The following is a 27,682-nucleotide window of genomic DNA, read 5'->3' as shown; positions in this document are numbered from 1 at the left end:
GTAATGCAATTGATATCGAAAATTCGCCGGCTTACTCATTTCATAATCCACCTCGCCCACCGGTCAGACGATCAAAAATACAGGCTGGGTATAATCTTGATTTAACCACTTCCAAACGATTTTGTCACAGGGGAGAAGGGCCCAGCTGACCATCTCTTGCTGACCCAGAAAACTCTTCGGGGGATGACTCTGAAGATGCTGATTATGAGTTGGTAGCCAGAAAGAAGACCACTCCAACAACTGCTGTGAATTCTCCTTCTACTTCATCTGGTAAGACCACTTCCACCTCTACTGATTCAGTACCAGTAGTTGCACAAGAAGAGCCAAACTCATCTAATGAAGACGAGGTGTCCTTGGTTCAAGTGTTTGGCTGACTTGAAGCAAGCTAAGAAGACTGCCTCTGCATCCCCTGCGCACTTCTCTCCTATCCAGGCCACGTCCGAGGAGATGGAAGAATCTACGGACACCCTATATGACAATGAAGACTCTGGTGCACACTCTCACCAACCTGAAGGAGCCTCTGATGAGGGCTCTGCATCTGTTGATGCAAGCAATGAAGATTCCACTGCTCCTCCAGATCTTGTCCCAGATGTTGAGAACACTGAGGACAACACCGATCTCTCTGAGTATGATCTCAACACCGCATTCTCTGCCAAGTTCTACACTAAGCAAGCAGCTGCTCAGTGGAGTTTTTATGAGCATCGCCACTTCATGGAAGAAAATAATGTCGATACTGATTCTTTTGCGAGACACAATTTGATCGCCTTTCTGAAACACTATCACATGCTCTCCATAGTCTCTGCAGTCGCACCATTTAGTCGACGGCTTGTACTAGAATTTTACTCAAACCTCTGACCTGGGTAGGTGATGAAAGATCTGCTCAATATGGAAAAAATTTTGTTCACAATAAAATCTACGAGTTTAGTCCTACAGCAATCAACTCCCATTATCAAACACCTATAGAGGATGAGGATGGCCTTTCCGCTGATATACATATGGTCGGTTCCACACTCACAGGAGGCCTCTTAACTAAATTCCTAGCCCATCCTCAGCGCATGTCAGCTGCCAATCTGACATCGTTTTACTCGGTGCTCCATAAAGTGGCCATTCGAAATTGGACACCCTCAACCAACACTACCATTGTCACCAGACACCAAGCGATGGTTATGTACTCCATAGGGACAAATGGGGTATTTAACTTTGGAAAGCTCGTGTTCAAGGCGATACTCCAGTATGCTGACGCAGGTCTTAAGGCGTCTAAGCTACCATTCCCCTCCTTGATCTATGGAATACTGGTATGTCAAGGTTTTGATAGGGACGTTGATGAGCAGCTGTCCGACATAAGTGAGACATTCAAAATTGCTCATGCCTTCTTTAAGGGCAATCGGAAGATTGATCTTCCTTGGTGTGCCCCTCACGCTGACCTTGGTCCAAGTGCCACTTTCCAAGGAACCACTGCAACTCCACCATCCACTGCATTTATCAAGCTCACTACGGCTGAAATCCAAGCTCAAATTGATCATGCCCTTACCAAGATCACTCAGGCTAAGGCTGACATCGCAAATTATGAGGACCTTGTGGCCAACTATAGACTGCTTTTGGATATAGGTGTCTTTCCTGACCAAAAAAGGGGAGATGATGAAGATCAAACTAGAGCTGCTGCTGGTCCATCAGGAACCAAGAATGGTGAAGACGAAGATGATGAAGAGGAGGATGAGGAATAATGACTATTTATTTTGCGTTACTGATAGTTTCATTGCTCTTATTATTATTTTCATGTTGCTAATGTTTTGCTTGGATAATATGTTAGTTTATCTCCAAGTTTGTTGTGCTCCCTATGTTCTATCTAAATGTTTCTGAAAAGTTTCTACAGGTGTTGTTCATATACCACAACACTCGTGATAACTTGATTTTATTCAGGGGGAGAAAAATTCTCGAACTCAGGGGGAGATGCAAGGATAAATGGGTTTGATCTCATTTTGTCCAGAAAGGCAAAAAAGGGGATATTGAAGGGAAATTTTATTTCTAGATTTAATTGATATAATTTCTTAACTTAAATGATTTTCCCAATATTATCTTTGCCTTTCTAGATGATGAGATAAATATGTAAATGTTATCTTGATAAGATATCAAATTTAAATCTCCTTGTGGAGATAAACTCTAGGAGAGAGGATGTTTATAAATAAGAAAAAGGAAGAAATTGACGGTGTCTACTGCTCGATCGATCATACACTCACTTTCGCACTTCGTGTAATTTAAGAGAAAAATATTATCAACATTGCTGTTGTGAAGCGTGTTTCCGTGATTGCTGAGGACACTTCAATAACACATGTGCAAGTGTTGACTGAAGATTGTGTTTCGTTGCCTCAAACTTTTGCATCGATTCCTTTCTTTCTTGAATAATTTTTATTCTGATTGTTTGTTTTTAGAAAACATTTGTTTTCTCAAAGTGTTGAGAAAATTGATTTTTGTAAAGATCACTAGTGATAGGTTTTTGTAAACATTTAGGTTTTCTAGTGATTAATTTTTGCCATGAGGCACCGCACAAGTATTTATACTTGTGCATATTTAATGTGTCCATCTTTTGTGTTATAAATTTTAATATTCCGCTGTATATTGTCTTGAATGTTGTATCATTTGACACAATACTTAATTCTGATAAAACATAAATTCATAACCTTACACTCCTGTTATCATATTAACGTTCATCTGTCAAGCAATATTCCTTACAGTCATTTCCAACTTCATAAAGATTTCCTAGATTTTAACTTTTAAAAAAATCGAGTCATTTGATATACACAAATCCATAGACCATTATAAGTTTTTTGTTATTTAACAAGGTTGATGATCCAATAGATAATTATAGAGTCTAAATCAATTGAATTTTAAAAAAAAAAAGTGGATATTCATAAGAAGAAGTTTTCTAAAGAACCCAACTGAATATAGAGCCGACCGATAAGATTCTGATAGTCAACCCGATTCAAGATCAAATTCGAACATTCTATGAAGAATCGGTATAATCATTTATAAAATATCGTAGCACAACTTAATTAGCAAATAAAATTTTTCGTATCAATAGTCATTGAATCCTTACAGATTGTTAGGTTTATACTCTCTATCAGAACATGGCAGAAAGGACGATGACATGTCAATATTGACATTTGTAATGGAAATGGTATGTCATTTTAAAAAGATTATTGTTGCATATCAATCTATAAATGAATCAGTTAAACAAGCTCTAAGGTTTGCATGCTCTATCTCTAAATCTTTTGAATTAACTCCTCTCCCCTTAAAAAGATTTTTGCGAGCCAAATTGAAATAGTCAGTCATTATCTGATCATATTGAGGATCAAATTTGGATTTTTAATTCTGTCGTGAAATCTGTGTAGTTGAGAGTAAGAAGATTTACTGCTCAAATTGTTTAGATTTGAGTATACTAAGAGTTCCAATTAGACATCGTTAAATTGTGCTGAAATTAGTGATTTTAAATTATTTTTATTTACCAAAGTTTTTTAGTGCCATCCTTTTGAAAGGAAGAAGGGGTGACATAGGAATATCGAAATCTCCGAACATACAGAAACAACTTTGTGTTGATTTTCAGTTTACCTGCATTATAACTATCAGCCAATCCCAACTGATATTCTTTTAAGCCATTTGTTCATAGAGTCTCAGTAATTCTATTTCTGCACAGTTTGTATTGATTGTTTTACTGAGAACCCAACTAACAAGAATAAAATTTCAGTATTGTTAAACCAATCGAATCTATATTTAAAAAAAAAATTATTCACCCCCTATAAATTTCGTTCCAATCATATCAATTTTATTTTAAGGATTAAAAAAACAAACTTAAATATTCGATTTAGTCAAGGTACTCAAACAATGACTCGAAACGAACTACTCGAGCGCGACTCGACTTGGGCAATGTGAAATATCTTTTGTAATTCTTGATGTGGGTTTGAGAGATCAAACATAAATAAACAAGAGTAAACCAAGGAAAGTAAATTTTATTATGTTATTTCTTATAATGCAATTGGTTAATTATTTTTTTACAAAAAAAGTGTTTTTTGATGGGGTGGATGGTTTGTACTTTAATGACTTTACTTCTTCCCATTTTCATTAAAATATTTTGGATACTTTTTTATATGTTTGTTAATGACGATGACATCACATCAGCTTGATGATATAATAGGCAAATAATGGATATAATAATCTATGTTACTAATAATGTAGAAATTACTTGTCCGTGTGGTGTTGTAATCCACTGTCCTTTTTGTGACGAATAAAGAACAAGCGGATAAAAGCCAAAACTGATAAAATTATATATAACGTTTATCAAATCTTGATAAATACATAGTAGATTTATCTCGATGACGCTTATATCACATTATCATCGGGACACACATATTGACCATCATTGTTCTAAATTTTTTTTTCGTGAGAACGAACTTTGGCGCTTCAGTTTTAGATCAATAATGACTAGGCAAAAACTTGTGTGAGACGGTCTCACGACAGATTATGATCCGTGAGATGGTGTCACATGAGACTCACTCTAATGATTATAAGATCTGCATCGAGAGTACAATACCACAATTCAATCCATATGTAATAATTTCAGACAACGAATATTGCAAAAAATCTTCAGTAAATACGATTGAGGACTCGAGTGGATGAGCTAATCAATCATATTTTTTTTTAAATAATGAATATATAAGTGGGTTTCACTTTTGTATCAACTGTGATGTATAATATTGCGTGTACTTGGGCAAGTTGCCTACTTGTCTGCCATTTTTAGGTCGAAACTTGCTATAATTGCCCAAAATTAGTTTACCATTTTCTTTAGCAAAAAAAAAAAAGAAAATCTACTTTAAATATTATGATGGTGATTGAATTGAATATTTAATTTAAAAATGAAATCGAATCTAAAGGATACGTAAAATATATTTATATATAATTATGGTGAGTTGGAGATGGACTAAGAATTAAGTTTATTAAAATCTAGTTCGTTTTGATTAGATCATCTACTAATTGTCAAACAAATTGTTTAATGGTATTTCTTATTGTATTTAACTTGTTTTTTGTACGTATAATAATTTTGTGTTGGGATCCTAGTGACATTTATTTGGTTCCATTAACAACAACTTCAAAATTTAATAAAACTACAAGTCTTCGAGACAAAAGATGACATACCGAAATATATGTTTTTTTCTTTCTTATTTAATTGGGATTTTAGTACAGTTGAGTTCTGTAATACGAGAATCGTCTCGACATGAGATTTTAATGTCATATCAGCTGTAAATAATGGACACATACTACTTTTAAAATGAAAAATATTACTGTAAAATGTAACAGATGCAAATCCCTACTCCGATCAGGCAGTGCTTAGAACTCTATAGGAAAGAATCAGCCAAAATTAGCTTAAAGTAAATAATGGACTCCGGACCGAATCTCTCTGACAAAATTCACATCTACTTGAATTACTACACTTGTGCATTATTCTTTATTCTGAAAACTTAAAACACTAGATATTCTGTCTCTTTATATATATATATATATATATATATATATATATATATGAAACATTCATAGTATATTAATAATTTTTAAAGGAATAAATATATTAATAATTTTTATATAAAATGAAAATAATTTTCTCATTGGAGCCCAATCCAAATCTAGACATTAGAAGGGACAAATGATATCTTGGAAACTTCAAGTAGAGGAAATATTCTGAATGAAGATTCTCGGTGCCAGTCTCACAAATATAAACATGTATAACATCGATCTCTGTAATTTTTTATTGTTTTATATAAAAATTTCGAAATTCCGTCCAATTTTCTTACTTAAAAGATAAATAAATAAGTACTCTTCATTTTTGTATCACATGATTTTGAAACTTGAAATGGACCAAATGTATCTTTTCAAATGGAAATTTTAAAAATAAAATAACGTATTGTATTGCGTCAGGTTAAAAGGAATAAAATCCGTTTTTGTATTTGATAATAATTATAATCATAATTATAAATAATTTGAGGACCTTCTTTGCTTTACTTTTCTAAAAAAACAAAAAATAATAATAAAACCTTCTTTGTTTAAGAGGTAAATTAAGAAACCATTTGACCCCGCGACACCAGCTACACCTTTCCAGCCCCAAATACAGCACTTGCAAAGTAGCATAAGGTAAGGGAGTTGACCAAGTAAACCAACAATTTAACAAAAATGCGACACGGGTGTTTTGTTTTTTAACCTCGGACAACTATTTAATTAAGAAAATAATCTTCTCATATATATTCATAGGGTAAAGGAGTGGAGCACAATAACCAACAATTTAACAAAAAACATAACAATGTGTTTTCCCGTCTCACATGTAAAATAAAATCCCTGTTTATTGAAACATTAGGATGTTGTGATGATTTATGACACAAAACAAAGGTTTGCTTCATTACATAAAACATATAACAAAGAGTTTGACAGACTACCATCCACTTTATGCATCGAAATCATCTCTTCCACACACAACTCTACATCGTTGGCCTCACGTTAAGACGGGAAGCAAGTTTCTGACCGAGAGACTTGTCGGCCTGTAGTAGTATATCAATCAAACAAGGTTAAGTGCAAAAAGATTCAAGGCAGAGCCGAACCGACTAACGAATAGCCACATTACTAAATCGAGACTCAGTTGTATCCATAAATGATAACGATATCATGCACATGAATCATACCTGCGACCAGTATGAAACCCAAATACTGCGGATCTCATGAGTGAGACGGGGATCAGATAGTGCATCAATCCATCGGCGGATAAATCTTTCTTGCCTGGAAAGAAAGATGTGATTAACAAATGCTAAAATTTCACGTACTCGGACTACATTTTACACACAGAGGAAGTGAAGTACCTGTCTGGTTCCCAGGAACGGTATCTTTCTCCAGGTTGCTTAAAGTTGTTTTCCTTCTCAATGCAAATCTGCATTAAATGTGAGATGTACTTGGTCACTCGGTCTTCACAATATACCGATTCAGCTGATCAATTTAATTGGGGACACAGATTTTTAATCCACAAACGCATGTCAGGTCCAGGTTTGTGATCAGGAATAGAAATTATACCCCCGCCTTGTGGATAAATGTTGTTTGGATAAACACACTCCGGACAAGTTGATTTCATAACTCAGTATATTTTTCAAGTAAAGTGTGCTTAGATTTTTTCTGCTCACTAATATTTACAAATCAAGGAAAAAAGTGAAGGAGCTTAAACTCCGATCCTGGGCTCGTCGTGATAATTCTCATTATCCATTGATCTTCCTCAGAAAGACAACAAAGACAGACAAATGGACATGAAATACATTCCACATACATTTTATCTATAAAAAAATTTCATTTTGGCCCTCCTATGATGACCGCATTCATTTGGTCACTCAGGTTACTAAAATGAGACAAAATATCTATTAAAAAAACCTAGGAATTGGAGCTGAGGAGGATCCACCATCATCAGATGCCCAGGAATCAAATCCTCAGTGAACCCCAAACTAATTTGAGACACCAAACAGAAGGTGACTTGTCCCATTTCAGTTAGGTTTTGGTAACACCAAACCATTAAGGACTTTTTAAGTCGCAATAGAAATTAGAGGACAGCAGCCACAAAACGTTAAACAAAGAATCAAGCAAACTGAGAAGATTACCCTGTCGCGCTTTCCTGACAGCGCCACTGGAGGAATGGGGTACCTTTCAGCATGACGACAAGGATCGTACCTTGATGGGAAATAGTTTACCTGAAACAGGCCAGAATATCTGATCAAACGTCTGAACAATTTAGTGATTGAGGAACAAAAAGGCGAGAACTATGCTACTTAAAACCCAGTTGACCAAAGTTTGGAATTTGGAAAAAGGTAAATTGGAACTCTGTTCTTCTTCCCAGAGCGCATGTGAGCAAAGGAGTTGGAATGAGTCACAAGAAGCCTCTTATGACGATAGAGGATTTTGATGAAGCAGAAAGTGAATTCAACAGTAAAAATTCTGATTTTTAGGCTGACCGACCAAGAACTAAATCATCATACCTCCTCATCCCGATGTATGAAGTTCATGAAACCTTCATGGTGATTGTTGTGATGGGCACATTTGGGGGCATTAGCAGGAAGCTGCAGATAGTTTGGCCCAAGACGGTGCCTCTGAGTATCGGCATAAGAAAATATCCTCGTTTGAAGCAGCTTATCATCAGAATAGTAAATTCCGGGGACAATAATAGCAGGGCAAAATGCAAGCTGTTCATTCTCTGCAAAGTAATTATCAATGTTCTTGTTCAACACCATCCGCCCAACAGGCTGCAAAGGCAGGATGTCCTCAGGCCAAGTCTTGGTTACATCAAGTGGATCAAAGTCGAATCTGTCTTCATGATCAGGATCGATAACCTGGATAAAAAGTTTCCACTCCGGATAGTTGCCAGCTGCAATCGAATCATAGAGATCCTGGGTGGCGTGGCTGTGGTTAGCTCCTCCGACCTTCATAGCATCTTCCTCCAGTAGACACTTCACTCCACAAGTAGGCTTCCAATGAAACTTCACATAATGTACTTTTCCGGCCTTATTGATTAGGGTGTAAGTGTTAACACCAGAGCCCTCCATGTGTCTGTAATCTTGTGGAATGCCCACGTCATCAAAGAGGAATGTGAACATATGCAAACTCTCTGGATGGTGGGAGAAGAAGTCCAGGATTCTCCAGTTCTCCTGAATGTTGGACTTTGGATTGGGTTTCAATGCATGAACCATGTCTGGGAATTTCATTCCATCGCGAATAAAAAAGACTGGGAAGTTGTTTCCCACCAAATCAAAGTTTCCCTGCACCAATGAAAGAAAATGACAAAAATCAATTCGGCAAGTGTCAAGTCATTAAGCAACAGATTTTCCCCAATTACTTCTGTGTCTAACAATTCCACAGTTCTATTACTCCAGTGTATAAAATTCAGCATTCCATTTCAAATTTAAAAAAATTCAACAAATTATATTCTATTCCTGAAAATACCATATGAGAAGGAAAAAATTTAAAATCAATTAACAATCTCTCTCTTCCACATCCTAGACAATTCAAAGTCAATAAGTTCAACACATGGGGGGCCAAGCAATTAGGAAAAGGAAAAAACGTAGGGTCCAAGTATCTGGATTGTTTCACCCTGTCCGTGCAGGCACTACCTACACGGACAATGAACGGCCCGGATCACTCCACATAAATGATCCGGGCCCACTTTCATGTAAAAAAAAAAAAAAAATTTACTCGGAAAAATCCGAGCCGTTGGATCGCAAAGCAATGGCCGCAGGATACATTTAAATTGATGGTTAAAACCCATCCAGTTAAAATATAGAAAAAATAATATGTTGGCTTCTAAAGACCAACTCTCCTCGAGAAAATGAAAAAATTCGAGTTTTTACCTCTCTGGTGTAAAATTTCACTGCAAAGCCTCTGGGATCCCTGAGGGTTTCAGGGCTTCCTCGCTCATGGATGACAGTGGAGAATCGAAGGATAAGAGGAGTCTGAACTCCAGGAGCCCGGAGGAAATCAGCACACGTAAGGTTAGTGATATCATGAGTGACCTCAAAAAAGCCCTTGGCACTGGCACCTCTAGCATGTACAACACGTTCTGGGATCCTCTCACGATCAAAATTAGCCAGTTTCTCCACCAAATGGTAATCTTCAATAAGGATTGGGCCTGTCATGTTGGACAATTTTGCATCAAGACGCCTTAAATCTCAGGTTTCACCTCAACTAAATACATAGGAAGACGGATTATCTCAACAATCCATATATCTAAAATTGCACCAAGCAAACAAGCTAGACAGTTTATCTATACAATCAAATAGCTCCATAGTTCCACGCAAAGAAAACAGATAGCAGAGCTGGCGCATTATATCATATATATATATATATATATATATATATATATATATATATATATATATATATATGTATGTATGTTCACAAGGTCCACACAGAATAATTCATTCATTTCTGGAAAAACATGTCACAAAATTAGGTGAAAAGAACAAGGCATGGCAATGGAAATAGAGTTCTCAAAACAAATTTTCCAGATGTAACGTAAGATAAATCAAGATTCAATAGCAAAAACAAACGAAACTAACACAACAAGGACGAACCCAAAAGTCTACCGAGAAGCTAAAACAAATAAATACCTCGAGTTCCAACAGTCAACGAGTGGTTATTATTCCACACCGGAGCTCCAGAATTCGTGGTCATGAAAGGTGAATTGAAAGCACTGGACGGACGGTACTGGACAATCAACAAACCAAAGATTAAAAATCAACCAAAAAAATCACACCAACAAAACCACCATATCTCGCGCAATACCCATAAAATCAGCCCAATCCATTCCAAACAATGTTTTTCGATACAATCATATAATAATTAGTCAAAAATATCAGCCGAAACACATCAATCAATCCACCAACCTCCAGAAACGCGAAAGATCAAAATTCAACATTAGGAAAGTCAAAGCGATATCAAATCAAATCAAATCAATTAAAAATCTTCAAAAATCAGTACCTTGTATGGATCCATGGGAAGAGATGCGGCGTGTGTTTTCAGGGGACGTGGTCTAAAGAGGAGAGGAATAGTTTTTTAATGCAAAGAGGCAACACTCGGAATCAGTTATGTAATAGTATCCACAACCAACATAAATATTATCATTTTCATTTTTTTGTGAATTATATAATTCAACATTTTCATTATATTTATTATTAATTTTTTTTTTCATCATCTTTTATATATTACTTTTTTGGGAAATTAATAATGATTATGTTTCTTATGAGACGGTCTCACGAATATTTATCTATGAGACATGTTAACCCTACTGATATTCACAATAAAAAGTAATATTTTTAGCATAAAAAATAATATTTTTACATGGATGACCCAAATAAGATATACGTCTCACAAAATACGACCCGTTAGACTGTCTCACATAAATTTTTATTTTTAACTATAGATTATTCAGTATAATCGATGACTTGTAATTCGTCCGACATAATACCTAATTTTAACAAAATTATTTTAAAAAAAAAATATACTTTTTTTGGTCATTCACATTTAAATTTTAAAATAACATATTTTACATATTAAAACATGATGATATTCTAAGTAATTTTTTGTCATAATTTTTTATATAAAAAATTATGAGAAGGGGATTTTTTAGGACGAAAATTAACGTCATGGAAATCAATCCTAATTAGTGTAAGTATTTGTATTTAATTACGTAGAATAATATGGAACGGATTAAAGCATTTATTTGGAATATCAAATGAATTTATTAATATTACATCTGCATTTCGATTTTCACTTGTCTCTATACATAATTAAATATTTATATTTAGTTGTATTTCTTCTTCTTTTTTATCAATATATCTTTCATTAGCTATTTCCAAAAATCTTTTATATATTATTAAAATATTTATTAAATAAGGTTAGTTGGAAATTTATTTGTATGATTTGTTTCTGCTTATATTGTGTGAAAATAAACATGTATGTCCATTTGAGATTGATATTTTTGACAAAAAAATTGTGTGACTAGGTCTCACAGGTCGTATTTTGTGAGACGAGTCTCTTATTTGGGTCATCTATGAAAAAGTATTACTTTTTATGCTAAGAATACTACTTTTTATTGTGAAAATGATAGGGTTGTCGTCTTACAAATAAAGATTCGTGAGACGTTCTCACAAGAGACATAATCGTTATTTTTTCTTTATAAAAATTGTTACGGAAGATCAACTTCGTGAAATAAATCTCTCACTCATTAAATAAGATAAAAAAATTATATTTTATATTAAAAATATTATTTTGTATTCAAAATATAAACCAAATCAAATTATCTTACAAATATAGAAATTATCTTACCAAAAAAATGAGGATGGAGAATTTTGAGGTCGGCATTAATTTATTATTTGCATGGTCGATATTAATTTATTATTCGCATTATATTCTTTGCCGGGAGATAATCATAATTTTTTTAAAAGGGAAAATATATTACTATAAAATATTATTATTATTATTATATTAATAAGTAATAAGGAATGGGGATTCCTTATCCAAGCTTTGGAGTTTATCTGCATTCGGTGATGTGTGGCGGTCATGATCCGCTCCAGTAGAAGACGGCCACGTGGATCAAGCGTCGGAATGTGTGATAGCAGATAGAAGATAATTTCGAGGCTGTGTGAACGCGAAAATATTCCGATGACGGACTCTGATGGGACCCATCTTTTCTATTTTTATTTCAAAAAAAAAAAAAAAAAAAAACAATTTATATCTGCGAAAATAGGAGTATCAATTCTTGTGGGTTTGAGTCGAGTTCATGTATGATATTATTTTTAAAAAAAAATTAATCCGAACCCGAATCAATTCGAACCCGACTCATCCCACAACTCGATTTTGACGTTTTATATATTTTTTTAAAAACAAAAATTAAATAATAATAATAATGAAAAAAATTAAAATTTTTGAATCAATACAATCTGACCCGAACCCCGAAAACCTCTAACCTAGACATGTTTTTTTGCTTTTCAGGTGGAAGCAGATTATCGGATCGTGTCAAATTTTGACACAATTAAGTGGAAATAGATGGAAGCATTATCAACCAAGGTATATTAAAAGAGATGCGTGCTAAAGAGGGAAAAAAATATTAAGCACTTGTCCGTTTCAAGAAACCTTGTGAAAATGTAATACACCGTGAAAAACAATAAGCAGCTTCCGAATAATAAAATCCCGCTTGTTCAATGGTTACAGAATTTGATAATTTCATCTTATTTAATATCAATTCTTTATTCTGAAATATTACTTTTTATTCAATTAAAATTGTTAATTAAGAAAAATAAAAACTATACATAATAAAAAAATTAAAGTTACCTATAATTAAAATATAAATGCTTACATAAAAAAATACATGAAATAAAATAAATTTTTTTATTAAAAAATTTATAGATCATCCCACCACTCCTTTCTTTTTGTTTAATTTTTTATTAATTAAATAATTTTAATTTTTTATTACACTTCACCGCTCTAGGCCACCTGCACAATCGTGCACGGGGCGAGAGAGACCAGTAATTCTACACGAACCCATTGGCCATAATGATAAACTAGCTACTTTGCACAAATATACCATTTCTTCGAGGGATAAAAGTGAAATTTGACAAATTATCGAAAGACTAAAATATTATTTAAATTGTTGTAATTAAACAAAACTGTTTGTTGAAATAAAATTTAAAACAAAAATATAATATTAATATAACATAAAGATATGATAAAAAAACAGATCAAGACACTATTTTTGTCTTTATTATATAGATTCTTAATAGTAAGTAACAGATATGTTACTAAAGTATTATTATTATTATTAATTATAAAATTGTATTTGAATGATATCTTTTCTTTCAATCAGATTTTATAAGATTCAACCACAAATTTTTAACCCTAAGTTTTATTTATCTTTATTACTTATAAATTATCCACACGAAACTTTTGTTACATAAATTGAGCCTAAGAGATTCATATTTGCATTATCTATTTGACTAAAATTGACATTTTGCCGAAAAATAATTTCGAAAGTTTAATCGTGATCTCGAAATATATTGCTTTCTCCGGTGATTCTATGCTTATATTCTGTAAAGAAACAATCCATGTTCCCCTGGGCATGCACATTTCAAGAACCAAAGAGAATCAGCTCCAGTAATATATCTGCCCTATCAAATTGACAAATTCTTGGAGTATTTTACAATGCTTTCAGAGCAACCATACAACTAAAAAGTCACAAAGGGTAGACTTTTGCAGTCATCCAAGCAGAAAAACAAGTAAATAGGTTCGAAAGACAACAGATTCCTACAATATAAACAAAATTTTCAAAGAGAATCGGCAACGTTCCAATCTGACTGCAAAGGATACATTCACTTCAAAATACCTGTTAATTTCATCTGATATCAACAGCTACGTTGATGATGACAAATTGTTGGTCGGAGAAGGCTTCCCCAAAATATTCAGCGCCTTCATCCGTTGCATTTCGTTTCCTGTCACCAAACAAAACAAGAAAATAGAAGAATTTCGCATTTGAATTTGGAAAAAGAAATTACATGAAGCAGCTTCCAAGCTATTCCCAAGATTTACTGCCTCAACTTGGTAAGTGAGCATAGATATCCACATTTCTAGCTATCAACGTCTCAATTATACTTGAATAAAAAGCGTTTCAATTATACTATATGTCTATAATTTCTATATCAAGAGAGAAACCCTCAAAGAGTAAATGCATTGGTATGTCACGCTGAAAATTTATCCAGAAAAGAAGCAACAAGCCAAGTTCCAACTTATGACAATCCATGTTTTTACACATGCCATTTCATTCTAAATGTCCTGACAAAAGGTTACATTCGCCATTGTGACTACTCAGCTGATGAAACAGAGAATGGGAAGTTTAGAGATGATATTCGAGTAGCTCGCCGCTCTTAATCTGTTGGCTTATGTCATCAATGTCATGAGCTGATGAGAGAGAAATGATACAACTGTACAACATTACAGGGCTTCATTAGGTATTATTACTTGGTGCTTGACAACTCAAGCTCCATGATCAGATACATGAAAAAAAAAGAACAGGTGGGAGAAAAGACAGGTAACTGTACAAAATGGGTATGCAGTTTTTGCATATAATGAAATAAAAGAATCTTATTTATTCAGTATTGTTATGGTAGATGACTGGAAGCCAACTGTTGGCTAAGGATTTTATTGACTAAGTTGTAACAAACGATCTTTATTTTAATATAATTCATTATTTCATGGTTTGTTATTTTTTTATCTGTATACCAATGTGACCAACATAGATAAAGATCTTGATAATACTTGAATACAAATGAATCGTAATTCGATGTTGAAACTCATTTATAAACACTGTATGATCCAAATTCGTTCCTAGTTGGTTCAGCCGCCTAAAACATGGATAAAAGTCGCTTGAGATCGAGGCTAGCATCTGTGATGTTGTGTACCGCGTTTCTTGGTAAGGACATAGAATTGTCCAGACATGCAGATGGGTAGTCATATGATGATTATACAGAACAACCTTCTCTCGGACTTTCCAAGTGGTTATCATTTATCGAGAGGATAAGTTCGTAGTTATGATTGTACACCATTAGTCCTTACGTTCCCGGGACAACACTGAGGCTCTATGTGTTAGGGTTGTGCTTTGACTCGTTTACCGACTCCAGGAGAGTCCTCAGGTGGCGAGATTGGGTACAGTTGCGACACATATAGGAGCCAGTGCATTGTAGTCGTGAATTCACCGCTCACCTACGGGTGTTGATATCCTATGCAATTATATGGAATCTCTGGCCAGAGTATGAGATGTACGTTGAAAAATGAGTTCTCTAATGGTACATGCGATGCCACTATTTATATGTGTCACATAGTTATCGAATCCTTATGCAACCTCGATGAACCAATAGTTGCAGATTCGATCGAGATATATGAGATGAAGGGACCGTACCGTACATTAATCATAATCGACTGGTTCTTGTAGACACTATCAGTGATACCTAGAGTATCATGGGGCGATTATACTATACGCTCTTACCATGATTCGATAGGTTTAATCAAAAATATGATTTCTGACATTCTAATGATCAATTATTGATACATAGAATGAGGCAAATTAGGATAAGCCCGAATAAAAGATTATGTCCTGAATCACAATGAGTTGTGAATCCACGGTTAGCTGTATCCCTGAACCATTGAGGGTCATACACCTGACAAGCACTGAATCATTTGTTCCCGTTGAGAGAATAAATTCAAGAAGTTAAATTTATATCATGTTATAGTAAATTCAAGGAGTTGAACTATGAGATAGTAAATTCAAGAAATTGAATTTATGAATTTATAAAATTTGGAGAGAATAAATTCAAGGGGTTGAATTTATAAAATTTGAGAATTTAATTTATTAAAGTCAAAAGTTGAGTTTATTAAATATAATGTGAAGTATGTTTAATGAATCAGATATTTCAGAACTAGAAGAATGTAATAATTGTATACAAGGAAAATCTTGTATAAATCACACAGATAATAATAATGATGATTTTTATAAACTCATTTCTCAATTTCAAGATTTAAATATAAATGTTTTAGCAAATAATTATATTTTAGAATTTCTTAAAATGATTAAGGATCCAATATTGAAATCTACAATTATTTATCAAATGAAAAATACTGCTTCAACTAGCAGTAATAATAACATTCTTGTACATCTGAGTTTTGGAATCAATTTGAATATGATACGTGGCGTTGTTATACCAAATTTTTTCTTAGTGGCTTCCGAACACATGGAGGTTATTGGTTTCCAGCCTATATACCATTTTCAACTCAAACTGAGCTAAGAAAAGGAAACATTTAAATTCCAGAATAATAATGAATATAAGGCTCTTATTTGGAATTTTTTACAAAACATAAAAGGATTTATTAAAGATATACCAAAGAAATTAAACAACAGAGGATTTTATCGAGATCCCATAGAAACATAAATTCATAAAAATCACCCGTAAAGCCTTAAACGTCATTTCTCGGCTAAGCAGGCTAAAGGGCTACCACATGAACTTATAATTTCGTGGTTAAACTCGAACCTTGTGTTTACCATTTCCTGTTTCATCTTTTTACCTTATGTTCTAACCAAAAACTCTTATATTACATTAAATTCTAAATAAATCTATTATTATCTCAATTTAATTCCAAGGTACAAGTAAATATTAATCATGTCATAGTAAAGTAATAATTTAACACGAATAGTTTAGCATGTCATTCAGTACATTCTCTTGAAATATAAAAAATGAAAACAGTAAATAAAAACAAAAAGAGAACTTCCAAAGTTGTGATCAAAAAACTTGAAGCTTTTATTTATTCAGAAGGGTTGTTTAAAGAGAGAGAATAGAGGGGAGGAAACTCGACCGTTCTTCAAAGAACACTAAGCTACCTATTTATAGAAGGAAGAGCCGGACATCAAACCCCGGATTCCGACTAAAATAGTAACATGATTACAAAAGTCAAAAAGTCTACAATGATATTCCACCAACTTGTGATATCCCATCAACTTGTGGTATCCCACCAACTTTATTAAAGATAAATATCCTAATCATATTTAATATTATCCTTTATGGAATTTTTAAAATTTTCAAAAATGTCACTGATATGAGAAAAATTAGGAACATCTTCCTCTGGGTCTTATGCATCTTGCATAAGATAAATGAATTGATTCTCACTTGATTCAAAAGCCATTGATTTGTCCGATTTGGAGTCAAAACATCCAATATTTTTATAAAGATCCTTCTTGAATAAATCTCAGAATATTTCTAAATTAGAATCTTGAATGGGCTGATAGAATCTTTCTCTTTTTCTTGTTTATTATTAAAATCTTTCTAATATAAAAAATTTTTCTCCTCCATCTGTTGAAGAGTTTCATTGCCATAAAGATTGCCAGTATCTGGATCATCTCTTAATAATTTGTCCCAAAATTTTGTGGAACTGACTCTCCATAGGCATGCAATGTCTTCATCAGTGTAACCGAATTCTGATTGTCATCTACAAATCAATGGAATTCCAAATTCCACAAAAATAGACAGTCACAGTCTTTCCGTCAATCCAATGTTCAGAAAAAGATTTTTTAATACTTGGAGAAACATTTAACCAAGTATTCATTGGCTTTATAAAAGATTTTGGTAAAATTTTTGATGATGGACCAAATATTTTCCACCATATGAAAAACCAATTTGGAATCGGTAATGGAAAACATTTTCACAGAATTTTAAAAACCATATATGTTTTCTTTTCTCATTTTCATAAAATAGAGTTTTATCAAAACTCACAACATAATCCCAAATATTGAATTTAAAACTCATTTGATGGCTTTGAGAATAAAAATCTTTTTCAACTAATGGAGATATACCTCATTCTTCAATAGATATAATCTTTTTGATAATAAACTTTGAGAAGTTATAACTTCTTTTCTGCTGAGTATTACTATAAAAGTGAGTTATTTTAACATTTTTTGTTAATAGTAGAAGATTTTCATAAAATACTCTTTGTTTGAAAGAACCATATACATATGATGTATTGGTCAAATATCTTCTATGAGAAGAATTAATTCGCGATATGTGTCTCTATATAAAGAGCTGAATCACCTTCATCATCTTTAATGATGTTAGCATATGATGCTAGTTTCTCTGTTTCTGTTAAAAATATTAAAAAAATGTAAAAAAAATTCCTTGTCTTATGTTAGCAAATCATCAATGGGATAAAATAGTTGAAATCGATGCTTCAAATATAGGTTTTGGAGGAATCTTAAAACAAATAAATCCTCAAATAAAATAGGAATATCTTATTAGATTTTATTAGAAAATGAAATAATTCACCGAAAAATTATTCTACAATAGCAAAAGAAATTCTAACTATTGTAAGATGTATTTTAAAATTTCAAAATGATTTATATAATCAAAAGTTTATTATTGTAAATCTGCAAAATTTATGTTTAATAAATATTTTAAACTTGATGTTTCTAAGCAAATGTTTGCAAGACGGCAAGCTCATTTAGTTCCTTTTGATTTTGAAATAATATATAAGAAAGATAAAGATAATCACTTACCAGATTTCTTAACCCGAGAATATTTATCCTAATGATCTTATTTTCAGATAAGAATTCTCGTGGAAGAGGAGATTCCTCTTATAGAGGAAGAGGTGGTAGGGAAAAACCCAATAATATTATACCTCAACATGGGAAACAGAGGCTTATAGCCCAAAATATTTCCAGTTCATCAGCAGTAATACTGAGCAAAATGATTCATTATATAATGAATTTCAAGAATTTCTGAAACAGAAACAGAGAAACAATACAGATTCTCAGTCTCAAGCATCACATGATACATCATTAAAGATGATGAAGGTGATTCAGCTCATTATATATTTACAAAATATCGCGAATTAATTTTTCTCATAGAAGAAAAAGATATTCAAAATGGGGAAAAACTCCATGGATAGGGATGGCAATGGGCCGGGGCGGGGGCGGGTTTGCCATTCCCATCCCCATCCCCGAATGCCATCCCCACCCCCATCCCCGCCCCCATCCCCGTTTTTTCGGGTTCGGGGAATCCCCAAACCCGAAACTTCGGGGATCAACTTACCATCCCCGTCCCCATCCCCATTTCAAAAATAATAATATGGCAAGACGATGACGGATTCGGATATTTTCTCAAACCAAAACTTATTATTATATATTATTATTTGATATAATTTTAATATTAATATTAATATCAATATCAACAATAATAATATTATTAATATTTTAAAAATTATATTATTAATACTAATAATACTATTATTTTATTATTGATAATATATTTTCGGGGCGGGTTCAGGGATTTCGGGGATGGGGATAGTAATCCCATACCCGCCCGAACTACATCGGGGATTTAAAAAAATCCCCGAACCCGAACCCAAACCCGAAAAAATCGGGGATCCCCATCCTCGTTTCGGGTTTTCCCCGCGGGGCCCCAAACCCGCGGGGGAAATTGCCATCCCTATCCATGGACTATCATGGAGAGAAATTTGACTAATACATCATATGTATATTGTTCTTACAAACAAAGAGGATTCCAACAAAAACTGTTGAAATAACTCATTTTTATAGTAAATACTCAATAGAAAGTAAGTTATAACTTCTCAAATTTTATTATCAAAAATATTATATCTATTGAAGAATGAGGTATATCTCCATTAGTTGAAAAAGAGTTTTATTCTCAATGGGATTATGTTGAGAGTTTTAATAAAACTTTATTTTATGAAAATGAGAAAAGAAAACATACATGTTTTTTAAAAATCTGTGAATGTTTTTCATTACCCGATTCCAAATTGGTTTTTCATATAGTGGAAAATATTTGGTCCATCATCAAAAAATTTACCAGAAGCTTTTATAAAACCAATGAATACTTTGTTAAATGATTCTCCAAGTATTAAAAAATCTTTTTCTGAGCATTGGATTGACGGAAAGACTTTATGTCTATTTTTTATGGAATTTGGAATTCCATGGATTTGGAGATGACAACAAGAATTCGGTTACACCGATGAAGCCATTCCATGTCTATGGAGAGTCAGTTCCACAAAATTTTGGGACAAATTATTAAGATATGATCCAGATACTGGAAAGCCTTATGACTATGAAACACTTCAACAGATGGAGGAGAAAATTTCTTTATACCAGAAAGATTTTAATAATAAACAAGAAAAAGAGAAAGACTCACAAGATTCTAACTCCGAAATATTCTGAAATTTATTCAAAAGAAAAAATGATTGAAATATACATTAAAGAAAAGAAGAAGGATCTTTATAAAAATATTGGATGTTCTGACTCCAAATCGGACAAATCAATGGCTTCCGAATCAAGTGAGAATCAATTCATCCATCACATGCAAATGCAAGATGCACAAGACCCAGAGGAAGATATTCCTAATTTTTCTCATTTCAGTGACATTTTTGGAAATTTAAAAAATTCCATAAAGGATAATATTAAAGATGATTAGGATATTCATCTTTAATAAAGTTGGTGGGATATCACAAGTTGGTAGAATATCACTATAGACTTTTTGATTTTTGTAACCATGTTACTATTTGCATTAATAAAGCATTGCACTGTTTATAATTTTAGTCAGAAACCGGGGTTTGATGTCCGGCTCTTCCTTATATAAATAGGTAGCTTTGTGTTCTTAGAAGAACGGCCGAGTTTCCTCTCCTCTATTCTCTCTCTGTAAACAACCCTTCTGAATAAATAAAAGCTTCAAGTTTTCTGATCACAACTTTCTAAGTTTTCCTTTTATTTAGTTTTTATTTACTGTTTTCATTTTTATATTTCAAGAGAATAGCCTGAATGACAAGCTAAACTATTCCTGTTAAATCATTAACTTATTATGACATGATCTATATTTATTTGTACCTTGGAATTAAATGGAGATAATAAAAGATTTATTTAATTTTTTTAGAATTTAATGTAATATAAGGGTTTTTGGTTAAAACATAAGGTAAAAAGATGAACCAGGAAATGATAAACACAAAGTTCGAGTTTAACCACGAAATTATAAATTCATGTTGTAGCCCTTTAGTCTGCTTAGCCGAGAAATGACGTTTAAGGCTTTATGGGTGATTTTTATGAATTTATGTTTCTATGGGATCTCGATAAAATCTTCTGTTGTTTAATTTCTTCGGTATATCTTTAATAAATCATTTTATGTGTTGTAAAAGTTCCAAATAAGAGCCTTATATTCATTATTATTCTGGAATTTAAATGTTTCCTTTATTTACCTCACTTTGAGTTGAAAATGGTATATAGACTGGAAACCAATAACCTCCATATGTGTGGAAGACTGGAAGTCACTAAGGAAAAATTTGATATAACGCCACGTATCATATTCAAATTGATTCCAAGCCTCAGATAATATTGATGTTATTTAATTTAATAAATACAAATATACTAATAAATATACTGACAGATAAATTTTTTTAAATGAACTAATAAATAATTTTAATAATATCTTATAGTGATAATAATATAATTATTTCTGATATATTATAAAATAAAATAACAATGATGATTATTATTACTATAACCATTTCAAATTTAAATTATTACTATTTTATAATAATTATAAATATAAAATAATAATATTAATATTATATTATAATTATAATTTTAGGCGTAATAGCTAATAATAATTATAAATATTAATTATTATATAATATTTATTATATTGTAATAATAAGAATAATATAGCAATATAAAATTATTTTTTTTAATATAAATATAAATATATTGATAATAAGAACAAATTAATTTTAGCTTTGTATGTATTGAGGTGTGATATTTTTTGTTATGTATCTTTTATCAAATCAATTATGGTCATATAACTATGTTGTAATAATCAATTTTAGCGTCTCTCCTTAAAATAATGTAATTAAATGACTAAAGTTATAGTAATTTTTTTATAATAACATAATAAAAAAAAATCGATGCTAAGTCAAACACCCCTCTAAGATGCGGTCATGGTATCTAAACCTGAAAGCTCATTTATTAAATACGGCACCCTTCACAGAAAACAATACAGTGATATAGGTTACTCGGTGCTATCATTTGTTGTAGTTATTATGTTCCAATAAGGAACGTTTTCTCACCAGTACCTCAGCCATTTTATGTAAGGCCTAGAAATTCGAACGATGTAATCTGACTGCATGCAAATCTAGGGTTTTATTAAAAGGCTTATTTAATGATTTTTAAATGCATGTTTATGACAAGAATATGTGCTTTTATTTCATAAATTACTAGATTTCATTTAATTGGGCTTTTAGAAGTATTTCACGCTCGAACGAATAACGGAGACCAGGGAGAACTTGAGGCAAATGTTTTTATAAAATAATTATTTTTAATTATTTAATATATGATGTAATTATTAGGAATTTTCAAGTGAGCACTTTTCAGATATTTTTACACGTTGAACCATATTTTTAACCCATAGTCGATTTTTAGCAAAATGAAGGACTTTTTGAAGGTTCGAGTAATATTTTTGAAAACGCGCCAAAATGAAATATCTTACGTTCGTGTGATTGGGCTTAATGGGCTTGTTTTGGTTAGTTTTTGAGCCAAGCCCATTGCACTTCACCATGCTAAATCTAGACCCATTTTCCTATTACTTGAAAATCATTTTTTCTACTCCAAAACCCTACTCTCTCACCTCACCATTCGTTCGCCCCTCCTCTTCAACCTAGCAGCAACTTTACTTCATTTCTTGCAAGGAAATTCGGTAGAATCGTCGCCCCGTCCTCCGGTGTTTGTCCCTCGCTCCGTTGGTCGTCTTGTTGCGTACATTTCTTCATTAACGCACCCCCGATTCCCTTATTTTCTCATCGATCACATTATAATATGTATTTTGGATTGTATTTGCATGATATATTAGTGATATGGTGTCATGCATCGGTCTTGCTTGGTTTTATGCGAAAACATTGGACTTTCTTGCATATTTCTCATGTGTTGACATGTTTTGTAAGGGGCTGCCATGGCTAGAGGAATCTACAGCAGGTTTACCATGGATTTAGATGGAAAAATTCGAGCTAGATCCCGTTCCTGTAGGTGGCCGATCGAAATTTCTTGTTTGTGGCTCGGTTTTGGGGTGGGTGGTGCATGTGTATTCAAGAGCATGGGGTTGAGGGTCATGGTTAGGGCAGTGCAGGAAGGTTTGTTGTGGTCTAGGATAGGTTGGTTCGAGTCTGCTCTGGGCCAAGTGATCGTAAGATGGTGTGGCTTTGAGGTGGAAATTTGGGTTTCTACCCGCAGGTGTTGCACCGCGGCGTTGCCCTTTCGGAGCCGCAGCGCTTGAGCTTCGACTCTTGTAGCGTTGTGGCGCTAGGGCGCTTGTAGCCAGCGCTTAAGAGATATTGATTTTAATGAGCATAGTTCGCTTTGGGTGTTGATATGTCAATGACTCAATGTGTCCAAGGTTATTGATGGTTTATTTGGGTCATACAGGGTTTGGGTAGGAGTCGTTGAACTATGGTTTAAGTTTGGGTTAAAACCGGGGATTTGGTCTAAGTTTTAAGTGAATTTAGAAGTTAGAATTTGAGCGTGAGTTTACGTCTAAGAAATGGTTATAAATATGTTTTGAGGTGTTTTAATAAGTTTGGTTGGGCTCGGGTCGAGTTAGCAGTCCTGATAGTACCCTGATAACTGAAAATGCATGTTTCGAGTGTATATGTTAATTATGAATATGAATCCTTATGTAAATGCCGGAAATACGTTGCATGCTTGGTTAAAAGAAAATGTACGTATTTGCATGAATTTTACAAGTGATGAATACGATGATACGTTTTTGAAGGAGGTGAGGTGGTTGTGACTAATATGAACACGAACACGAACATGAACACATAAGGCCAAGGCTCAGTGGATGGGTAAAACTGTTGATGATGTCTCCGCCGCCAGGTACCGCGGTTATACGAAGATGGATCCATCTAGTTAAAGCTGATACGAAAATCACAACTAATGATCTGAATTCAATAAGGAAAAATGAACACGTATATGTTGATATTATATGACATGATTCGAAATGAATATGGTTACGCTTATGTTTATACTTTTGAAGATCATGAAACTTATTTTAATTACAGTACTTTTCATTGTTGCTTGATATGTATATGTACTTGTTATTACAGTTAAGGTGTGTTGAGTTTTCAGACACATTAGGTGTGATTGATGCATGTGATCATGAGGATGTGGAAACTGGAGACGCTGAAGACTGAGTAGGCGAAGCTGGGGGTGCACTTGTTAACTCGAGGACCTTGAATTTCTTCCGCATAATATGATTAGGAGTCAGAGATTTTAAAGAGTAGTTTCACATGTTTATGATTTTTGTTTATGCTCTTGTGATTGTCAGAATTTTTAGATGTTCGATGGTGTTCTTTTTTTTTTAAACAGCAACTCCTCGATGATGTCACATTTTAAGATTTTGTGTAACTGCTGTTATTTTTAGTCAGTGATTGGATGAATTTTAAAACGCATGAATAACCTATTTAAATGTTTACAAGTGTGTATTTTCGGTCATATTTTTGAAAAAAAAAAATATTTCAGTAGAATTTCAAGTAATAGATGTTTCATTTTAAGTCGAAGATGCCTACTTCTTTGAACATGTGATATGGGAAAATCGTTTTAGTTTCACAACCAACCAAATCAACATGCATGTAGTATAGTTTCAGAATGCAGTACACCATGCAACATGAATATAGCCAAAGGATAAATGCTCTCCAACATGGATCAATAGTTCCACATTTTGCTGATGATGATGCATACGAAAAATAAATATACTTAAAGTTCAAAAAAAGAAAGGAACTTTCTATAACTCCAAAATTACACAGAAATCAGATGCCACCAGTACATGGTATTTGTGCATGTTCCTTCATTTCTACCAATCAAAAGCTTATGTCTGATTTCTGGGGAATGTAATTCCGACACATCTTTAACATGAGTACCTTTTTCCTACTTTTATGAAATATTATGGTATATGGATTATTAAAATGCACATATTCCATGCGGAAAAGTAATCATTCTCCAACCGAGTCTCCAATGCATGCAAATAAGTCAATGTAAAGCTTTCAAACATTTACATACTTTGATTTGATGCCAAACAAAGATATAGAAATTGCAAATAAGAATGAAGCAAACAAATGTACAAAAAGTACATACCTTCCTCCATGGTTAACTGGATTGCTCTCTTCTCCAACTCGACAGCATGCTTGCTAAGCTCAGCTGGAGACAAATGCATAAGCACTGACAGAAATCCCATAAAAACAAGCAGTGATAGTCAATAAAGAACACAAGGAAGTGAGTAGCACCAAACAAATTCATGGAACAGGAGAACTCACTTTGCATGTACTCTCTTTGGTTGGATTCATCACATTGCTTTAGAAACTTCTGCAGGTGAATGAAGCGTTCTGTTCTTAGTTGATCACTAGCATTCTTAATGTCAACTGCACGTGGAACCTCTGGGGAGACCTTGATAGCCTGAGTGCTATTATTCTGCTTATTTGGAACTGATGGAACACTGCTTGAAAAGGCAGTGATAGGGGTCATAATATTTGAAGTAGCCAAAGGCATGTGTTGAAGACTATTATCCTTTGTCTGAGCAGGCCTTTGAGGTACCTCCTGTGATGTTTGGACAGTGTTCCTCAATTGCAAATTGTCTGAATATATTTCCACATTTTTCTGCAGTCTTCCCCTTCCAAGTTCCAATTCAAATCTCCTACGAGCATTCATGACATTCTCATTCATACCGTTGTAGGTCAAGGATGGAAGACCCTGAGAACTTGAGGGGCGCTCGGGTGTAAGCCGCTTATTCCCGCTAGACTTAACCGCATCACGATTTGGTTTTCCCACACCATTAAGCAAATTATCTTGCTGCTTTGGCATCGATCCTGCGTTTTCATTCTGCACGTCTCTCAGAGCAGTTTTTTTTTGTGCGCTAGGAAGTTGCTTATCATGAGCAGGAGTACAAGTTCCATTAATACCCATTCCATTGACATTGTGTTCAGTATTGATCATTTGTGATGCCAAAAATTAAGCCCTCTAAAATCAACGCAAAAGCACCATCCCAAAGAACCCTTGAAAACTGGTGACAGATAAAAGGGAGTCAGATTTTGTTTCTTTAAAAATAAAACCTCTCATATCAAACAGCATGAGAAAATAACAGTAGAAATCAAGATTGTCCAACTTCTTGAATACGCCTACCGCTTTAAACAAAGACACCAATATTTTGCAAGAAAAACAACTAAAATATGCTGACCATCATTCGCAATTACAGACAAACAAAATGATAAATTTGGGGAGTTTGGCAAACAAATTTAGCAATCAACAAAATATTCAGATTCAAAACAAAGTCAAATTACAAAGAAAATCCACTCAGAGTTTAAAAAATTTGAGCAGAAAAACCACACAAGCAAGCACTGAACATACCAATTCGGATGCTTAAACCTTATTTAGCAACTCGAAAATAAATTACTGGAAAAGCAGAATATCCAAATAAATAAAACCCACAAAAACCCTAATTCATTCCTTCGTAATTTCACCGAAAACATCCATAAAACCCCGGAGAACACACAACATCAAAAAGAATAATCCCCGAGAATACTGAAAACGAAAGCGGGAAGCAGCGTAAGAAAATTGAACCGCAGCGTAACTTACCGTAACAGCGAGAAATGGAGTGTAACTACAGTCTACAGATCCAAAAAGTGGGGAAGAGAGACGGCGCGAGAGAGGGGAAAGGTTTTCAAAATGTACCGCTCCGGTAGACAGACATTTAACACTTTTTTTGTTTAATAATACAATGATATTGTATTTCACGGGATAATACCTATTTTCGTCCTTCTCGTTAATCGCTTTTCCCATTTCAGTCCCTTGTGATTTTTGACTGCTTAATTAATCCTTCATGTTTTCAAAATATTCCCGAATTGATCCCTACCGTTAGTCTGACGTTAGGGTTAACGTTGACTTGACATTAGCGACGGTTTTTATTAAACCGTCGCTAATTAGCGACGGATTTTCAAAATATTAACGACGGTTTAATATTTTCATTAAAAAAAATAATTTTAATAATTTTAAAAAAAAACTTAGAATCGGACTATGCTAACAATATTAATAATCTTAACACACACTTAAAAATTTACAAAAAATTAAAGCGAAAAAGTTAACTTAAGTCGAAACTAAAATCGTGTGAGAGAAAAAAAATTTAAGTGTTGTAAAGTGGTGTGTATGAAAATGGAAAGAGAGTATATTTATAGACAGTTTGCTTTATGCTTTTGGTAAAATAGCGACGATGATTGCAAAACCGTCTATACTTCAAGGTTAATAATATTACCGTCACTATTGTTATCATAGTCCGATTCTAATTTTTTTTTTTAAAATAAAAAATAAAAAAATTAATTTTTTTTATTTTATGGAAATAGTAAACCGTCGCTAATGAGGGAAAAACTGTAGTGACCCGTTCCAGAATCACCTACTAATCAGAACTTAAGCATGCAATTAACTTAATAAAACTGAATCAGATAAACAGCGGAAAAACAACATATACAGCCCGATCGAATCAGTAAGTACGAA

The 27,682-nt window shown here is 33.3% G+C and overlaps 2 protein-coding genes across 4 annotated transcripts; both read right to left on the bottom strand.

Moving 5' to 3' along the window:
- Nucleotides 1–6,304: 6,304 nt before the first annotated feature.
- LOC140827567 (catalase isozyme 3) lies at nt 6,305–10,701 on the bottom strand. Its single transcript, XM_073190265.1, has 8 exons — nt 10,543–10,701; nt 10,173–10,269; nt 9,414–9,691; nt 8,049–8,825; nt 7,674–7,763; nt 6,894–6,961; nt 6,720–6,813; nt 6,305–6,578 (listed from the first exon to the last, which is right to left on the bottom strand). The coding sequence occupies exons 1-8, from the start codon at nt 10,555–10,557 to the stop codon at nt 6,519–6,521; spliced, it is 1,479 nt and encodes a 492-aa protein (XP_073046366.1). The 5' UTR covers nt 10,558–10,701; the 3' UTR covers nt 6,305–6,518.
- Nucleotides 10,702–13,552: 2,851 nt separating this feature from the next.
- On the bottom strand, nt 13,553–26,906 carry LOC140827566 (uncharacterized). Of its 3 annotated transcripts, none has more exons than XM_073190264.1 (5): nt 26,771–26,906; nt 25,456–26,198; nt 25,277–25,360; nt 13,943–14,048; nt 13,553–13,672 (listed from the first exon to the last, which is right to left on the bottom strand). In XM_073190264.1, exons 2-4 carry the CDS (start codon nt 26,129–26,131, stop codon nt 13,969–13,971), a joined length of 840 nt encoding a protein of 279 aa, XP_073046365.1. In that variant the 5' UTR covers nt 26,132–26,198; nt 26,771–26,906; the 3' UTR covers nt 13,553–13,672; nt 13,943–13,968. The 3 variants fall into 3 exon arrangements, with proteins under 3 accessions (XP_073046365.1, XP_073046364.1, XP_073046363.1); XM_073190263.1 differs by lacking the exon at nt 13,553–13,672 and adding an exon at nt 13,710–13,863; XM_073190262.1 differs by lacking the exon at nt 13,553–13,672 and having other exon boundaries at nt 13,710–14,048.
- Nucleotides 26,907–27,682: the final 776 nt, after the last annotated feature.

The sequence above is a fragment of the Primulina eburnea genome, chromosome 3, assembly GCF_022965805.1.
Source record: "Primulina eburnea isolate SZY01 chromosome 3, ASM2296580v1, whole genome shotgun sequence".
NCBI classification, from domain to species: domain Eukaryota; kingdom Viridiplantae; phylum Streptophyta; class Magnoliopsida; order Lamiales; family Gesneriaceae; genus Primulina; species Primulina eburnea.
Note: the sequence above shows the minus strand (reverse complement) of the source record. Positions and strands in the feature narration are given on the sequence as shown.

Bases quoted from the DNA above. Each gene is read 5' to 3' on its own strand.
- LOC140827567 (XM_073190265.1), bottom strand. The intron at 7,764-8,048 runs GTATGATGATTT...GGCCTGTTTCAG, and splicing joins TCATACATCGGGATGAGGAG to GTAAACTATTTCCCATCAAG. The intron at 6,579-6,719 runs GTATGATTCATG...ATACTACTACAG, and splicing joins GGGTTTCATACTGGTCGCAG to GCCGACAAGTCTCTCGGTCA.
- LOC140827566 (XM_073190264.1), bottom strand. From the start codon at position 26,131: ATGATCAATACTGAACACAATGTCAATGGAATGGGTATTAATGGAACT. The intron at 25,361-25,455 runs GTGAGTTCTCCT...GATTTCTGTCAG, and splicing joins CCAAAGAGAGTACATGCAAA to TGCTTATGCATTTGTCTCCA. The intron at 14,049-25,276 runs GTATGTACTTTT...GTTTGGTGACAG, and splicing joins CCAGTTAACCATGGAGGAAG to GAAACGAAATGCAACGGATG.